We start from the raw sequence: 14,397 nt of genomic DNA on the forward strand, positions 1-14,397 counted from the left end.
GCTCAGCTCTCTGTCAATCCCTAGCCCGGCCTGGCCTTTTCTCAAGTTTACACTGTGGTTGCCTAGGAAACCCAGGGGCTGTGGAAGGCTGGTGGCCCTAAGAGAAAAGCCAGTGGGAAGCTTCACTGGCAACTGTTTGGTTTCTGGAAAGACATCGGAACTTGCCTCCGTGTTTTGTAAGAGAACATTCAGCAAATTCTCTGACTGCTCTTAGGCACCCCCTCCCCGGCCTCCTGGTGTCCCCAGAGGGCTCGCTGCCAGGTGGTGTCATCATCAGGTGACACTTAAAGCAGCACAGGGGGGAGCAGGCAGGTGCAGTGGCAGGGACTGGGTTTCCCGCCTCCATCACGCACATCCACACCCCCATAGGATGCCATCTCCCCCGGTGCCGACCATAGAGTGCAAAGACTTTCTTCTAGAACTTCTGTAGGCTCAGCATTTTTAGATCTATGATACATTTTTAGTTCATTTGAGTTAATTTTCGTGTATGGTAGGAAGCACAGGCAATGTCTCCTGTGTATGTTATTTAGATAAAATCCCATTCAGATATGCCCATTGTTCCAGTACAATTGGCTGGAAAGATTTTACTTTTTCTATGGAATTCTCTTAGCATTTTGTAAAAAAAAAAAAAAAAAAAAAAAAAACCAAAACCCTGAATATCCTAGTGTGTGTCTGGAGAGGTAGCCAGGCACAAGTCAGAGGGGTCTTGGCTTCCATGCGATGGAGCCACAGCAGATTTTCCACCTGAAGAAATATTCTCTATTGCAGGAGCGGTGAGGGAGTGGACCGGGGGGAGGGGGCAAGTGGAATGTTTCCTAAATCAACACTGTCTGGGACACCACCAAAGTCACGGCCCCTGAAGCCCCAGAGCCTTCCATGTGGGCTCCAGGCCTCCCCTCGGGTTCCATTACCTCATCTCTGACCCTGGGAACCTGGAGGAGGGCCCTGAGGACAGTGGAACACCGCATCACCTGTGGAACCGAGGCAGCCTCACCCCTCTCAGGCCCAGCAAAGGAGGAGCTTCGCAGGAGGGGACCCGGGCAGAGATTGGGGGGGTCAGGGAAGGGCTGTCCCTGCCTCACTGAGGGAGAGGACGGGCCTCTGAGCTCTGAGTGAGATGAGAAGGAGATGCAAGAAGCTGGCCCAAAGCGGAAGAACTGGCTGAATATCTTCTGTCCTACTCTTCAAAAGTGTAAGAAGAAGAAAGGGGGACTAGAAGTCTAGACAGGGGGAGAACTAGAGCACCGAGTCTAGGGACAGGGAGTGCGAAGGAAGGGGGGCTGTCTGGTGATGGTTTGAGGCTGGATAGAGGGGTTCATGGGTGAGGGGCAAGTCAAGAAGCCAGGTCCAGTTCATAGACACAGGAAGTAGAACGCAGGTTCCCGGGGACTGGGAGTGGGGATGGGGAAATGGGGAATTACTGTTTAATCAATGCACATTTTTAATTTGGGAAGATGAAAAAGTTATGGAATTGGACGGCAGCAATATTTGCACAAATATATGAATGTATTCAATGCCACTGAACTGAATGGTTAAAATGGTCAATTTTATGTGAGGTATCTTTTACCATAATTTTTAAAAAGAAGTCCAAGATGGCTGCATAAGACTGTCTAAATTAAGATGACCAGACGTCCCGCTTTTGGTGAGACAGTCCCAATTTTTAACAATTTGTCCTGCGTCCTGCTGCGTTTTTAAAAAGTGCCGATTTTTGGAAAGAATGCACGACAAGCTAGGGAATGGCGGGAAAATGGGAAGGGAATATATGGTTTTCGACAGCCATGTGGCTAATTAGCCAGGATATGAGTTTTGTATTATTTTTGTTAATTTTATAATGTTAAACTTTAATAATAACAACAAATAATTGTTGAGAACTGATTATCGAGAACCGCTTATCAAAGTTTGCATTGTTGATCAGTTGTTAGAATTGTAGAATGCGCACTGTCCTTAACAGGAACTAATGCTGTGACTGAATGCGTTTTTTCTACGGTAAATAAAGTGTGGACATCAGAAAAATCACAAGTGTTGAGACTTTGAAAGCCATTTTATGTGTGAAATATAATTTAACAAATTCTTGTAAAAAATTTCATGGCCTTTTAAACAACGACAGCAATCTACTTAAAAAAAATCACTCAAATGAGAAATATGCCAAAGAATAAAATAATACTATACCTAATTTTTTATTTATTATATTTGTAAATTGTACTTATGTTGAAATTTTAAAAAATATATTTCAATGCTATTTTTGTGTTCTATGAAAATTTTTGTTTCTCCATATAGACCAAATTTTTAATCAAGAACCCTCCCCCCTACCCCCTCCCGCCCCGGGTCAATGGTGTCCCGCTTTACCAATGTTAAAATCTGGTCACCTTAGTCTAAACAGAGGCAGAGAAGAGTGAGGAGCCATTCTGGGGCCATGACCCACGTGGGGGTGAGGGGCACCCCCGGAGGCCTGTGCTGGGGGAAGTCTCCAGAGAACCAGCAGCTCCCCGGCACCCCTGCAAGTCTACTCTGTGCGTCAGGCCCTCTTCAGCTTCCTGGCCCCGCACAGCCCCCGGGCCACTAGGCCCAGCAGCTTCCCACAGAGCCACACGGCGCCCAGGGCGACCCCCAGCAGGAACAGGAAGACGTCCAGCAGGTACTGCTCGTACCACGGCTGCTGGAAGGCGTGGGGCTTCAGGTGGGCGGCTCCCCCGGTCTGAAGAATGTGGTCGATCCAGCCCACCAGCCGCTGGGCAGGGGGCAGGGGGTGAGAGCGCCAGATGACGCTGGCGGCCACTGCTGCCGACTTGTAGCTGTTGGCAGAAGCGCACACACATACAATGTGCAAGTATATATATTGTGTATATTTATGTATGTGTGTGTAGACATATAAACGTGTACGCATATTTTGTTTATATATACATGTATATATGCATGCTATACAGATACACACACACACACACACACACACATAGGGGCATATACATGTGTATATACATATGTATGTATATATGCACATTCTGTATATATGCATGAATATGCATATACACGCTATGATCAGTTCAAAGGAATGTCAAAGGTCAAATGTTAAATATTCCACCAATTCTCAGGCCGAAGCTGATTCTGACCATATACAGAATGAATTTCTGAAGGATTCCCAAATTGGACTTTTCTTGAAATGTTCCTGTCCTAAATGAAATTAAATCACTAAAAAATAAATTTTGAATTAGCAAGTCTTTGGGTTATAAAGCCTAGAACAATAAATAATTCTATGAACTTGAATTACATTTGTTATTTCCATTCTTATTCTTCCTTGTGTTTGTTATGTACATTTTTACAGACTTTAAATGAAAAATGCCTAAATTCAGGGCCTAATAAACAGGAAAAGTGGAGTCACAATTTACAGCATGGAGATTTGATCAGCAGGCTGAAGAGTGTTGGGCGCAGGCCAAAGCTGATATCTGGCCATGGTAAGTTTAAGATGCCTGCTCGACGATGAAGAAGAGATGCCAGTCAGCAGCCCGATAAGATGTACTGCGATGAGCAGGAAGGTTTGGGTTGCAGACAGCCATTTGGAAATCAACATAGGTCTACAGAGAGTGTTTTGAACATGAGACTGGGCCAGATCCACTACGTACCTCTTGTCTCCGATGACTTGTTTCATCTTAAGAGCCAGGGTCTCCGCACTGAGCTGTTCGATGGGGATGGAGACGCCCAGATGTTTGGCTTCTACTCGGATGACGTTTCCAGGCTGGTCCACAAAGAGAGGAATGCCCACCATGGGCACGCCATGCTGGATGGATTCCATTACACTGTTCATCCCTCCGTGGGTGACAAACAGGCGGATGCTGGGGTGAGCTGGGACAAAGAGGAACAAGAGGGAGGATAAGGCCTAAGAAGGAATTTCCAGAACTTGGGAAGGTGGCATTGTGATAATCTAGAGGCATCTGGGAACCAATGTAAAGAGGCAACTGCCTGGGAGACACTCTGTGAGCATCCTCAGAAGCATGTGTCTAAGACCAGCTGCAGCCGAGAATGCGGACACAGAACTAAGCTCAGCGTCTCCCAGCGCTGGTCCCTCTATCCGCTCGGCATCGCTCCACATCACCTTTAAGCAGGGATGTGCCTTATGCCTTAGTATCGCCAGTCCCAGTCCCACTGCCCCTCTCTCGTTTGGAGCAAAATAAAGGCTGAGGAAGCATTTGTCCAGCCCAGGAACTCGGAAACAACGTGCTTTTGTAGAGAGCAATGCTTGGCCTCTCCCGCAGACCAGCGAAATACATTTGCAGGAGGAGAACCGACACCTATACCTCCAATTCACGGGGGCACTCAGATCCCGTCTGCCGCTATGCCCAGGAGGTGTCCCCAGAGGGCAGCGCAAGCCAGAGAGGAAGCCAGCTGGTGACTGTCAGGACATCTCAGACAGGACGGTGAGGAATACTGCCACAGCAAGGCCACCTCGGCTGAGGAAGAGCCAGCTCTGGGTCTGTGTGTAAAGAGCAGGTGGCTGGAGGCCACAGTGCGGCAGGGACTCCCCTCCTGTGGGCACAGGTGCGTCCCAAAGCACTGATGGGCTCCTCTTGGGTGGTTTGGCTGCACCCCATCCCCTGCCCATTGCAAGTCGCCCTCTGGAAGGTGGCTGGTGGCAGAGATAACGGGGCTGGGTACACATGAATGAAGCGAGCCCAGAACGCCAAGCTTTCCTGGTACTCGGCCTCTGGCTCACACACGCTTTCCTTTCACGTGATGGGGGAGTGCCCGGGTTGGGGTGAGTGCTGCCACGAACCCCGAAGGACAAGTGACCCGAGCGAGAAAGGCAGACGCGGCAGCTGCCCGCAGAGAGGGGGCCCTTACCCAACAGGTCGCTCTGAGGAAGCCAGTCCATGAGTTTCACGTTGGCTGCCAGTGGGACACCTTCGGGCCACAGAGAAGGGCTGCACTTCCATATCACCCCCTGCGGCAGCTGCGCGAAGGCCCTGTGCATCTGCTCCAGAGCCTGCTGGGACCCAGCCACGTCCACGATGGTGCCCAGGGCCACCAGCACGAAGCCCGCCTCACCGAACTGGGCGATGAAGTCCTCCAGGTCCTGGAGAGAGCAAAGACGGTCACGGGGCCGCCTGGCCACAGCAAGTCCCCCTGCCCATGAGCACACACACCTCTCACGTGACCCCTGGGCGCCTCCTCTGTGCTGGGTCCACCCGGGACTCCCCTTCCCACAGGTTCCCATCTACTGCGGCCGGGTGGCCCGCAAGAGAGTTTTCTGAGCCTCGATGTCTCAGGACCTCAGGCTGGTCCATCCTCTCTCCAGGCTTTGGAATTTGAGGAGTTAAATTCAAGTTCTCCTCTTAGGGGTCCGGGAGGAAGACAGGGGGTGGTTTTTGATAGCACCCTCCAGAGGACCATACCAACCCTGCCCTTCCCCTGCACCGTGAGCTCCCCCAGAGGAGCCTGGGAAATAAGCTGGATCCCCACAGGGTCAGTAGCTGGATCTCATCTCCCCCTGCTGGGAAGCAGCAGAAGTACATGGGGCTAGAGGACAGCTAGGGAGACAGACTCGGGATCCCTGAGTCACAATTGACACAGTGAGTCTCAGGTGCTCCTCCCTCTCCCTTCCTCTCTGAAATCAATAAATATGTATGTTTAAAAAACAAATAAAAACAAACAAACAAAAGCCCGAAACTGGAGGCAGCATGTTGAGCCACCAAAACAGCTCAGACAAAGAGACCAACAACACCCAGGTGGATGTGGAGTAAGTACAGCTCTGGTGCCACTGAGGCAGCATAAAACTGGTCTGGTCGCCTGGGAGAAATGTGTTGCAATTTCTATGTAAAACCGCACACAGTGTTCACTCACCTGAGGTATCGGCTCCACAGGCTTGGCCATCAGGCCGCCCACATACACCGTGTTAGGGAGCAGGGGCCGGGCAAAGTCAAAGGCAAAGTCAGAATTAACAAACCACAGCTCTGCCTTCTGCTGAAGGTGACATAACTCCGGCCTAGAGCCCTCCGGGAAATGCTCTCTGATCGTGCTCTCCATCAGACCGTGGATGTACCGCTGCCTCCAGGAAGAGATGAAGAACATCAGAGAGTTGGTCACTCGGCCCCAGAAGTCCATGCGGTGGGTCAGGGAGGAGTGGAAGGCCGGGACGTAGGACACGGGCTCGGGCAGCCCAAAGCTCGTCACTCCAAACGTGGTGGCCAGCATGGCCACAAAGGGCCTGGCCAGCTTCTCGGCGATCAGGAACGCGCAGAGATCTAAGCCATCCACCACCACCAGGTCGAAGCTCCCGTTGTGTAAGGGGCCCATGATGTCTGTGCTCCCCAGCACATCACTACAGTGAGTCCCAAACAGCTTCAATATCTCCAAAAAGGGTGGGAGTGAGTTCCTGGGGAAGAAAGGGAAGGAGAGATGTTCAGCATTCGTGGCAAGTGCTCACCTGCAATCTCTCGAAAAACCTTCCTTAGCACACGAAGAACAAGCACGTCTGACAGCGCCTGCCCGCTGGCCCCTGGCCCGAGAACGGTCTGCTCCAGACCTGGCGATTCTATGCCTCCAACTCCACCGGCCATTCCCTTGTTGTCTCTGCTACCACTCTCTCTGATGCCTAGGGTGTCTCTGCTCTCTTCCCTCTTCCTTTCTTCCCCTCCTCCCACCATCTTCGGAAGCCGTGCCTGCTCGGGGAGATGTTACCCACTGTGGCCTGTGGCCTGATTGTCTCTCCTGACTGCGTGCTAAAGCTCACCTATGATGCTCTGTATGGCCTTCAATCCCAAGCTAACCTTGCTCTCCACGCAGCCATGCATTTCCCTTGTTTTCCTGGGGAAATGAGCACCTTAATGACAGAGTGCCATGAACACAAGTGGAGGGACAGCATGGCCAACCTGTAAGAGCTGTGTGCCAGCCCTAACCGGTGTGGCTCAGTGGATAGAGGTCGCCCTGCGGACTCAAGGGTCCCAGGTTTGATTCCGGTCAAGGGCATGTACCTTGGTTGCGGGTACATCCCCAGTGGGGAGTGTGCAAGAGGCAGCTGATGGATGTTTCTCTCTAATCGATGTTTCTTTCTCCCATCATTGTTTCTAACTCTCTATCCCTCTCCCTTCCTCTCTGTAAAAAATCATAAAATATATTTTAAAATAAATAAATAAATAAAATAAAATAAAATAAAAGCTGTGTTTCAGGAACATCTGACAACCTCTGGCTTTCAACTCTTGGGCCGGCCGATGTCTTCACACTCCACTGGCAGGAAACCCTCCAAAAGATCCGTGGATGAGGACTGGGGTACTTTTCTCTACCCCTAAGGGCCTCTCCTGCGGTGCAGATTCTTAAAACCCCCGCTGAGGATTAATGTGTCAGTTTTGACTAGAGGTTTTTACTTTGTTTCATTGGGAACCTATTTACTTTCCTTAATAATATTTACTTTTCTTAATAGTGCTTAAACATGGCCTACAATCGTACAGCACTTGACAAATGCCCTCGCCAAGGGGTCCCTCAGTGACGATTAGCTGGAAAGTGCTCTTCCCGCCTCCCATGCCCAGGAGCTAGGCAGTCACTTCATGAACTGAATGATGGGCAGGCAGCCGTGTGACCCCCTCTTGCTAAAGCGAAGGCCCCCCTAAAACCCTCAGGAGAGAGCTCTGCCCTGTGTCCTCTGGGGGCGGGGGGGACAGAGTGGGGGACGGGAGAGGCAGAGACATGGCTCGGGCAGGGGCGGTGTCTACCCTGCCTGTGTACTTTCTGGGAAGCTTGCAAATACATCTCTGGCTGCACTTCACAAATAATTTACACGAGACATTCCGCAGGTGGGAAGCAGGCCTAGGCATTCTTTCAAAGCTCCCCCGTGACGGGAATGTGCAGGCAGGGGCCAGGGGGAGGACTCCTGTTCTGGGGGCAGAGGGACAGGAAACGTGCATTTTTCCCCACATAAGAGCGCAGGCATGCCACCACTCACATGCTTCCAAATTACATGGTTCGGCTATTCTAATCCACAGCTAAGACAGTGGTATAGAGAAGTTTGGAGGGAGAAATGGAGTAAATAAAATCGATTTTTATGGAGGAGGACGTATTCAAAACTGAGCATGCTGGGAATGTTAACCAGAGTGCCACACCCCCAAGACTGCCTGAGTGATTGATTCAGTGATGATGGAGATATTCCTATGCATTAATTCATATTTCTCAAATAATAATTGCTTTACTTTTATTTTTTTAAAGAAACTATTACCTTCCCAGCAAAGCTTCCTTTGTTAATAAATCTAAATTTTTCTTCAATTCCTGTTTAAATTCATCAGGAGGAGACCAATGGATACTTTGGTATGTTTTCTCTCTTTTAAAACCTAAGAAAAGACAGAAGAGAAAATTTAATCAAATGTCACACACCTATGCATGATAAAAGGAATGTTGAAACCCTTATCACTTATTTCTCACAATTTTTTCTCTAAAACATCTTGTTGAGATATAACTCACAGATCATAAATTCCCCTTTAAAAAACTTTAGACGTTTTTAGTAAGTCTGCAGGTTTGTGCAACCAGAAGCACAAGCACAACCAATTTAGAACATTTCTCATCCTCAAAAGATATCTCAAACTTATTATCAGTCACTCTCATTGTTCTCTTACTTTTATTTTGTTCTTTAGATGCAACTTTCTGTAGGTCCTTGAATAGATTTATAATCATTGGTGTAAAGTCTTTGTCTAGTAAATCCATTGTCTGAGTTTCCTCATGGACAGTTTCTGTTCACTGCTTTAGGTTGGCATATTTTCCTATTTCTTTGAATGTCTCATAAAATTTTGTTGTTATGATTTCCCCCATTCTCAGTTTACTTTTGCTGCTGTTCATCATTGATGTTGTTGTTACTGTTATTTAATGCCTTTCCTAAAACTAATTCTGTGAAACCTAACCTGCCTGTCATGTTTAGCAATGAGAGTCTCCAATCAGTTAGTGATTGGTCATCTAGTTTAATTAGGCTGAGATTTCCTCAAATGACATGCAACTATAGTGCCCTAACCCTTGTCAAAGGGCTCTGTGTGTGTGTGTGTGTGTGTGTGTGTGTGTGTGTGTGTGTGGTGGGCCCATTTTCACTGCTCTGGCAGGAAGTTTATGATACTGCCAGAGTCTTCATTTCCTTCCTGCTCAGAGGCTCCCAGCGAGCCACTGATGAGCAGCTAGGACCTTCTCTGGTCTTTCTTGAGCACATGCACAACGCCCACCCCCACCCCCTCCAGTATGCACATGGCCATCCAGATCCCCAGGAATGAGTCAGAGCTGTCCAAAGAAGCATCTTCTCAGTCATGTCACAATATTGCGTTAAACATTCTGAGTTTACATTAGGATGTCTATGTAAAATTTATTCATTTTTAAGCCAAATAGTATGTCGTCATGTGATTTCTTTCCATTTGTGTCCTTTCTTGGCTCTAGAATTAACTATCACCTTCCTTTTTCACTTGTTTCATTGAGTTTGTTCTCTTTTGTTTCTGTGCCTGTTGGTCAGTCTCAACTCCCTTCAATATTCTCTCAATACAATTTTCAATTAGGTCAACTTATTGAATGAGTTTTTTCCAGGAGATGTTCCTCCTAGATCCTCTCATTGGTTAAAACTGACGACTGCTGTCCATGCCAACAGCAAATCTTCCACACTTTTGTTTTGCCAACCAGTTCTATTCCCTGGCCCTTTCTCGGTTTGCCTGTTGTTCTGATCAGCCTAAATCCTGTCGTTACTTCTACTTTTAGAAAAACTTAAATTTATATGAAAAGTTTTTGAGATTGTTTTATTGCGGAATCTTATTGGTTTTCTGTGTGCAATGCCAATGCCAAAAAGCTTGATGTCATTCTGAGTCTTCTTATTCATTATTGAAATATATGAAAACATTTAGGTTATTTTTATTAATCATTGGTATTCTGAAATTTTGCCATGATTTGCCTTGCCATGGGTCTTTTGATTTGATTATTCTTTGTGTTAGGTGCTAGATGGGGCCTTTCAATATAAAGACCTGTGTACTCTAGTTCTAAATTTTTTCTTGTAGTAGTTGTTTGATACGTTTCTCTTGCAGTTTCACTGCTTTTTTTTTTCCTCCTGGAAGTCTTATCAGTCAGAAAAACATTTTGATCCAATCTTCACAAACTAGAGGCAAGATTTTGAGCAATGTAAGTAAAGCAGCATTTTATTTACAGGAATGTGTGTGCAGGGTTTGCCTGCAGGGGCTGCGAATGCAGTGAGGGGTGGAGATAGAGGAATACAGAAGAAGCTGAGCCGAGCCAATAGCATTTCAGACTTCCTTTTGCTAAGGGCACAGTCAAAGACAGCCCTACACCAGTACACCTATCTTTCTTCACTACAGTCATTCAGGACCAACATGAGGTTTTGCAGAACATGCTTGTCCGAGGCTCACAGCTTACCATCTGTGGAAGGAGGGCCCAAACACTAGTGTCCACGTGATCCCCTGGAGCGCCTGAAGTGTGGCTAGTGTGAACTGTGAAACACACATTCGGTTTCAAAGACTTAATGGAAGCTAATGTGACGATCTCATTAATAATGTTTGCAGTGTTTATATGTAGACATGATGTTTTGGGTATATGGGGTTAAATAAAATATGTTATTAAAATTAGTTTGACCTGTCTCTTTCTAATTGTTTAACGTGGCTTCTGGAATCTTAGCAGTTACATCATGGGGCTTGTATGTGTGGCTCACGTGGTGTTGGAATTAGACAGGACCAGTCCACAGACTAAGGTGATACCTGATGGGAAATCCAGGTTGCTCCGTTGGAGAAAGCTGACATCATGCCCGTGATCTTGAAGGATCTGAGACACCCGGTCCATCAGTAGATAATGGCTTCCCCCTAGGAGCAAGGCTTCCATTTTGTGAGGTGCGTGGAGAGAAAAGCCAGGATGGGAGGGGAGCGGGTCCGAGGAGCTTGTCCTGGCTGGAGGGTGGGGCCAAGGAAAACTCCCTTCCTCTCCTCACTTCCTGTGTGGGCCAAGGTGCTCTGGGCCTTCAAGCCCACCCCCTGAGGCCCCGCCTCCAGCAGCCCTCCTCCAGTTCCCCTGTCCTGCGACCAGGCGTTCCCTGCCCATGGGGCTGGCTCAGAGCATCCCTCTTCCTAGGCCAGTGGTTGGTAAACTCATCAGTGCACAGAGCCAAATATCAACAGGACAATGATTGACATTTCTTTGGAGAGCCACATTTTTAAAACTTAAACTTCTTCTAACGCCACTTCTTCAACATAGGCTCGCCCAGGCCGTGGTAGTTTGTGGAAGAGCCACACTCAAGGGGTCAAAGAGCCGCATGTGGCTCCAGAGCCGCAGTTTGCCGACCATGGTCCTAGGAAATAGTCTACATTTCATTAAGGGCGTGTCCTTATTCACACACTGTGCACAGGGTGATAAGCATGTGGCTTCCTCCTGCAGACACTCCCGGGAAGTGTTTGCCCCCCGGAGAGAAGCAGGAAAAGGCCAGCAGGCACTCCAGGAGGCCATCCTGGAAGTGTAATGTGTCTGGCAGGAGATGCTCATTGAGGGCCTGAAGTCCTGTGTCTTGGGCTGCCTGCAGCCGCCCATGTGGCCCCTGGAGGACTCTGCGGGCTGGTGTGCATTAGGAAGAAGGAGAGATGTCCAGAACCTTGATCCTGGGACTGAGGCTCAGGTACCTGCGGTTCGTCCCAGCTTCCTCTCAGCATCAGGGAGCCCCCTGCTTTCTGCAGCCCACCTGGCACCCCGCCCCCTTCGGGGAGGAGGGTCCTCACGGCCTGCCCCCAGGAGGAGCTCAGGCTGGGCACACTCACCGAACAGGACCACAGTCAGGATCCTGGCGCCTTCCAGGAGCGGGAGCCAGGCCCCCAGGACGGCCAGCAGCAGAGCCAGGGGCCCCCGCATGCTGACTCGCTGTGCCCCGCAGGCCGGGCTGCGGGCGCTCTGCAGAGGCCTGGGGTGCACTGAGCGCGGTGCCTGCAGCTGCTGACCAGCGGTCAGAGGGTCAGGGCGCGGGGCCAGGCCTCCGTACCCGCCCCTTCCCGGTGACCCCCGCTCCCTTTGATCCCTCTGACCCCGCCTGCAGGGTGTCCCTGAAAGTCACGTCCATGGCACGCCCCCCTGAAGTGGGCGTGGGACTGACAGCTCTGCTGGTGGGGAACTCCCAGGCAGGACACCCACTGCCTCCGGCTCGCCCTCCTCTTCTCCCTCCTCTTCTCTGGCTCTTTCTCCCGCCTTGGGGTGCCCCACCCATGGCCCTTCTTAGGGATTCTGAGTGACACACACCTCATCTGCCCCCCCTCCCCCCCATCTCCCAGGGAAGGGGCCTGGAGCAGTGTGCAAGGCGTGGCCAGCTGCTGTCACAGTGACCCAGGAGCCTGTCCCCGCGGGGTGCTGACAGCCCATCCACCTCCTTCTTCCCTCCGGAGGGAGCTCAGCCTGGCTGAGCACTCACTATGGGGCAGGCAGGGTGGCCCTGCCCACGCCCCTCCTGGCGCGCCCTCTGGGACAGAGATGGGCCCTGGCAGGAGCTGGAATTTAGGTCGCGCTGGGTTCTAAGGACAGGAAGGGCGGCAGGGCCGGCACCGCTGGGAAAACACCTGCAGATCAGGACCTGGGGGGGCGGGGGGGGGGGGGGGCGGAGGCCAGGGGATGCTGGATGTTTCCCAATGACCCGCAGCTCCTGCTGGGCAGCTCCTTCCTGGCATTTCGAAGTCCAGACTTGGTTACAATCTCACCGCCACCCTGGGGACCGTGTGATAGCCCTTCTCCCCCCACCCCCCCATTATTTATTTATTTTTATTTATTTTTAATAAATCTTTATTGTTCAGATTATTACAGGTTTCTCCTCCCCCCTCCCCCATAGCTCCCCTCCACCTGATTCCCCACCCCACCCCATGCCCTTACCCCCCACCACTGTCTTCATCCATAGGTGTAAGATTTTTGCCCAGTCTCTTCCTGCACCCCTCAGACCCCTTTCCCCCTGAGAACTGTCTGAGGTTCAGGGACTCTGACTTAATCAGGGGCCAAGGTTCCCCAACACCATATTAAGAGATGCCACTTGATGACCAATTCTTTTGTGTTTATGGTAGAGGAGAGCTTGCATGGCAGTGGCGCCGAAGGGCGGTGCACTTGTTCTGGCACTGGGACTTTCAACGATTTCATCATGCTCTGTTTCCTCACCGGGAAAGGAACCATCGCCCTAACCTTGGAATGCCTCTCCGCGGCCCTCGGCTGGTCCCTCCGAGCTCTGCCCTGTCCCTGTCTTACGAAACAGCCCGTGCGGCAGCTGTGGCTCAGCCTGCTCCTTCCCGGTAGACCAGCCACGCACCACGGGCCTCTTTTCATTGGGTACCGCCTCGGTGTACCTTAAGGAGTCCAAGCCAGCAAGCAGGGTTTCTGCCACTACACTTCCCTTAGAAGCGTGGAGCTTCCAGTTAATGTTATTGGGGTTCCTGCCATTAGAAAAGCCACCTCCCAAATCCTTCTCAGAGAAGCGGGGCTTCCTGGAGAATTCTTGCATTCTGGAAATCCTTATAGGACTCTGAGGCACCGTGTACATGTTCCTAAGGTCTTGAGGGTTTTATCAGTCTTGGCTTCATGCGTAGACCATGTTTTCCTGGAACACCCTAGATTTGATGTTATCTTTATCATCCATTCTAATAATCTGTGTATTTTTGGATTGTCCACATACATTACCTACGCCATTGTATATAATAAAAGTAAAATGCAAATTGACCACACCTCTGCTATACCACCAGCCAATCAGGAGCAAATATGTAAATAAGCCCAACCAAGATGACTGCCGGCCACAGAGAGGAGGGACGCTTGGGCTTCCCCTGCAATGGAGAAAGCCAAGCTTTCTGCCTGCCCTTCTGGCCTTGGCCATCGGAGCCAGGCGATTGGAGCCAGTGGGGGTCCCTGCCCAGGGCCCGAGCCTCAGAGGCTGACGGCCTTGGCTGGGGGCAGAGCCTGGCGATTGAGCCAGCTGGGGTCCCCTGCCCAGGGCTGGAGGCTTTACGCCTTGGCAGGGGCAGAGCTGGATTTTGGAGGAGATAGGTGTGAATTACAGAAGAAACGCCTTTTCTGCCCACTCAATGGCTACGCGCTCTGTATGCCACTGGTACTGTTCTTAGTAACTTGGGTATAAGAATGCAAAAAGATGATCTAGGGCTCTCCTACCACACTCCTGGGGGAAAACAAAACAAAAAAAAACAAAAAAACAAAAAAACAAAAACGAAGGTCTGCTGCTGGAGGGCTAAGAAATGTGATAACCTGCCCGAGGCAGTTTGGCCTAGGTTTGCCAACCACAGGGTCCAGGTTAGATTCTGATCAAGGGCATGTACCTAAGTTGCAGGCTCCTCCCTGGCTGGGGCCCATGCAGGAGGCAACCAATCAAAGTATTCCTCTCACATTCATGCTTCTCTTGTCTTTACTTTTCTCTTCCACATTCTTTAAAAG

At 50.1% G+C, this 14,397-nt stretch overlaps 2 protein-coding genes across 2 annotated transcripts in view; both read right to left on the reverse strand.

Moving 5' to 3' along the window:
* Nucleotides 1-14,397, reverse strand: part of RANBP3L (RAN binding protein 3 like) — a 463,124-nt gene that overhangs the window by 317,616 nt on the left and 131,111 nt on the right. The window lies entirely within an intron of this gene.
* UGT3A2 (UDP glycosyltransferase family 3 member A2) lies at nucleotides 2,025-11,915 on the reverse strand. The gene is made up of 7 exons (XM_084880663.1): nucleotides 11,751-11,915; nucleotides 10,707-10,808; nucleotides 8,198-8,309; nucleotides 5,833-6,364; nucleotides 4,834-5,065; nucleotides 3,618-3,837; nucleotides 2,025-2,792 (listed from the first exon to the last, which is right to left on the reverse strand). Exons 1-7 carry the CDS (start codon nucleotides 11,839-11,841, stop codon nucleotides 2,516-2,518), a joined length of 1,566 nt encoding a protein of 521 aa, XP_084736789.1. The 5' UTR covers nucleotides 11,842-11,915; the 3' UTR covers nucleotides 2,025-2,515.

This window comes from Pipistrellus hanaki, assembly GCF_964339955.1.
Source record: "Pipistrellus hanaki genome assembly, chromosome: 4".
Lineage (NCBI taxonomy): Eukaryota > Metazoa > Chordata > Mammalia > Chiroptera > Vespertilionidae > Pipistrellus > Pipistrellus hanaki.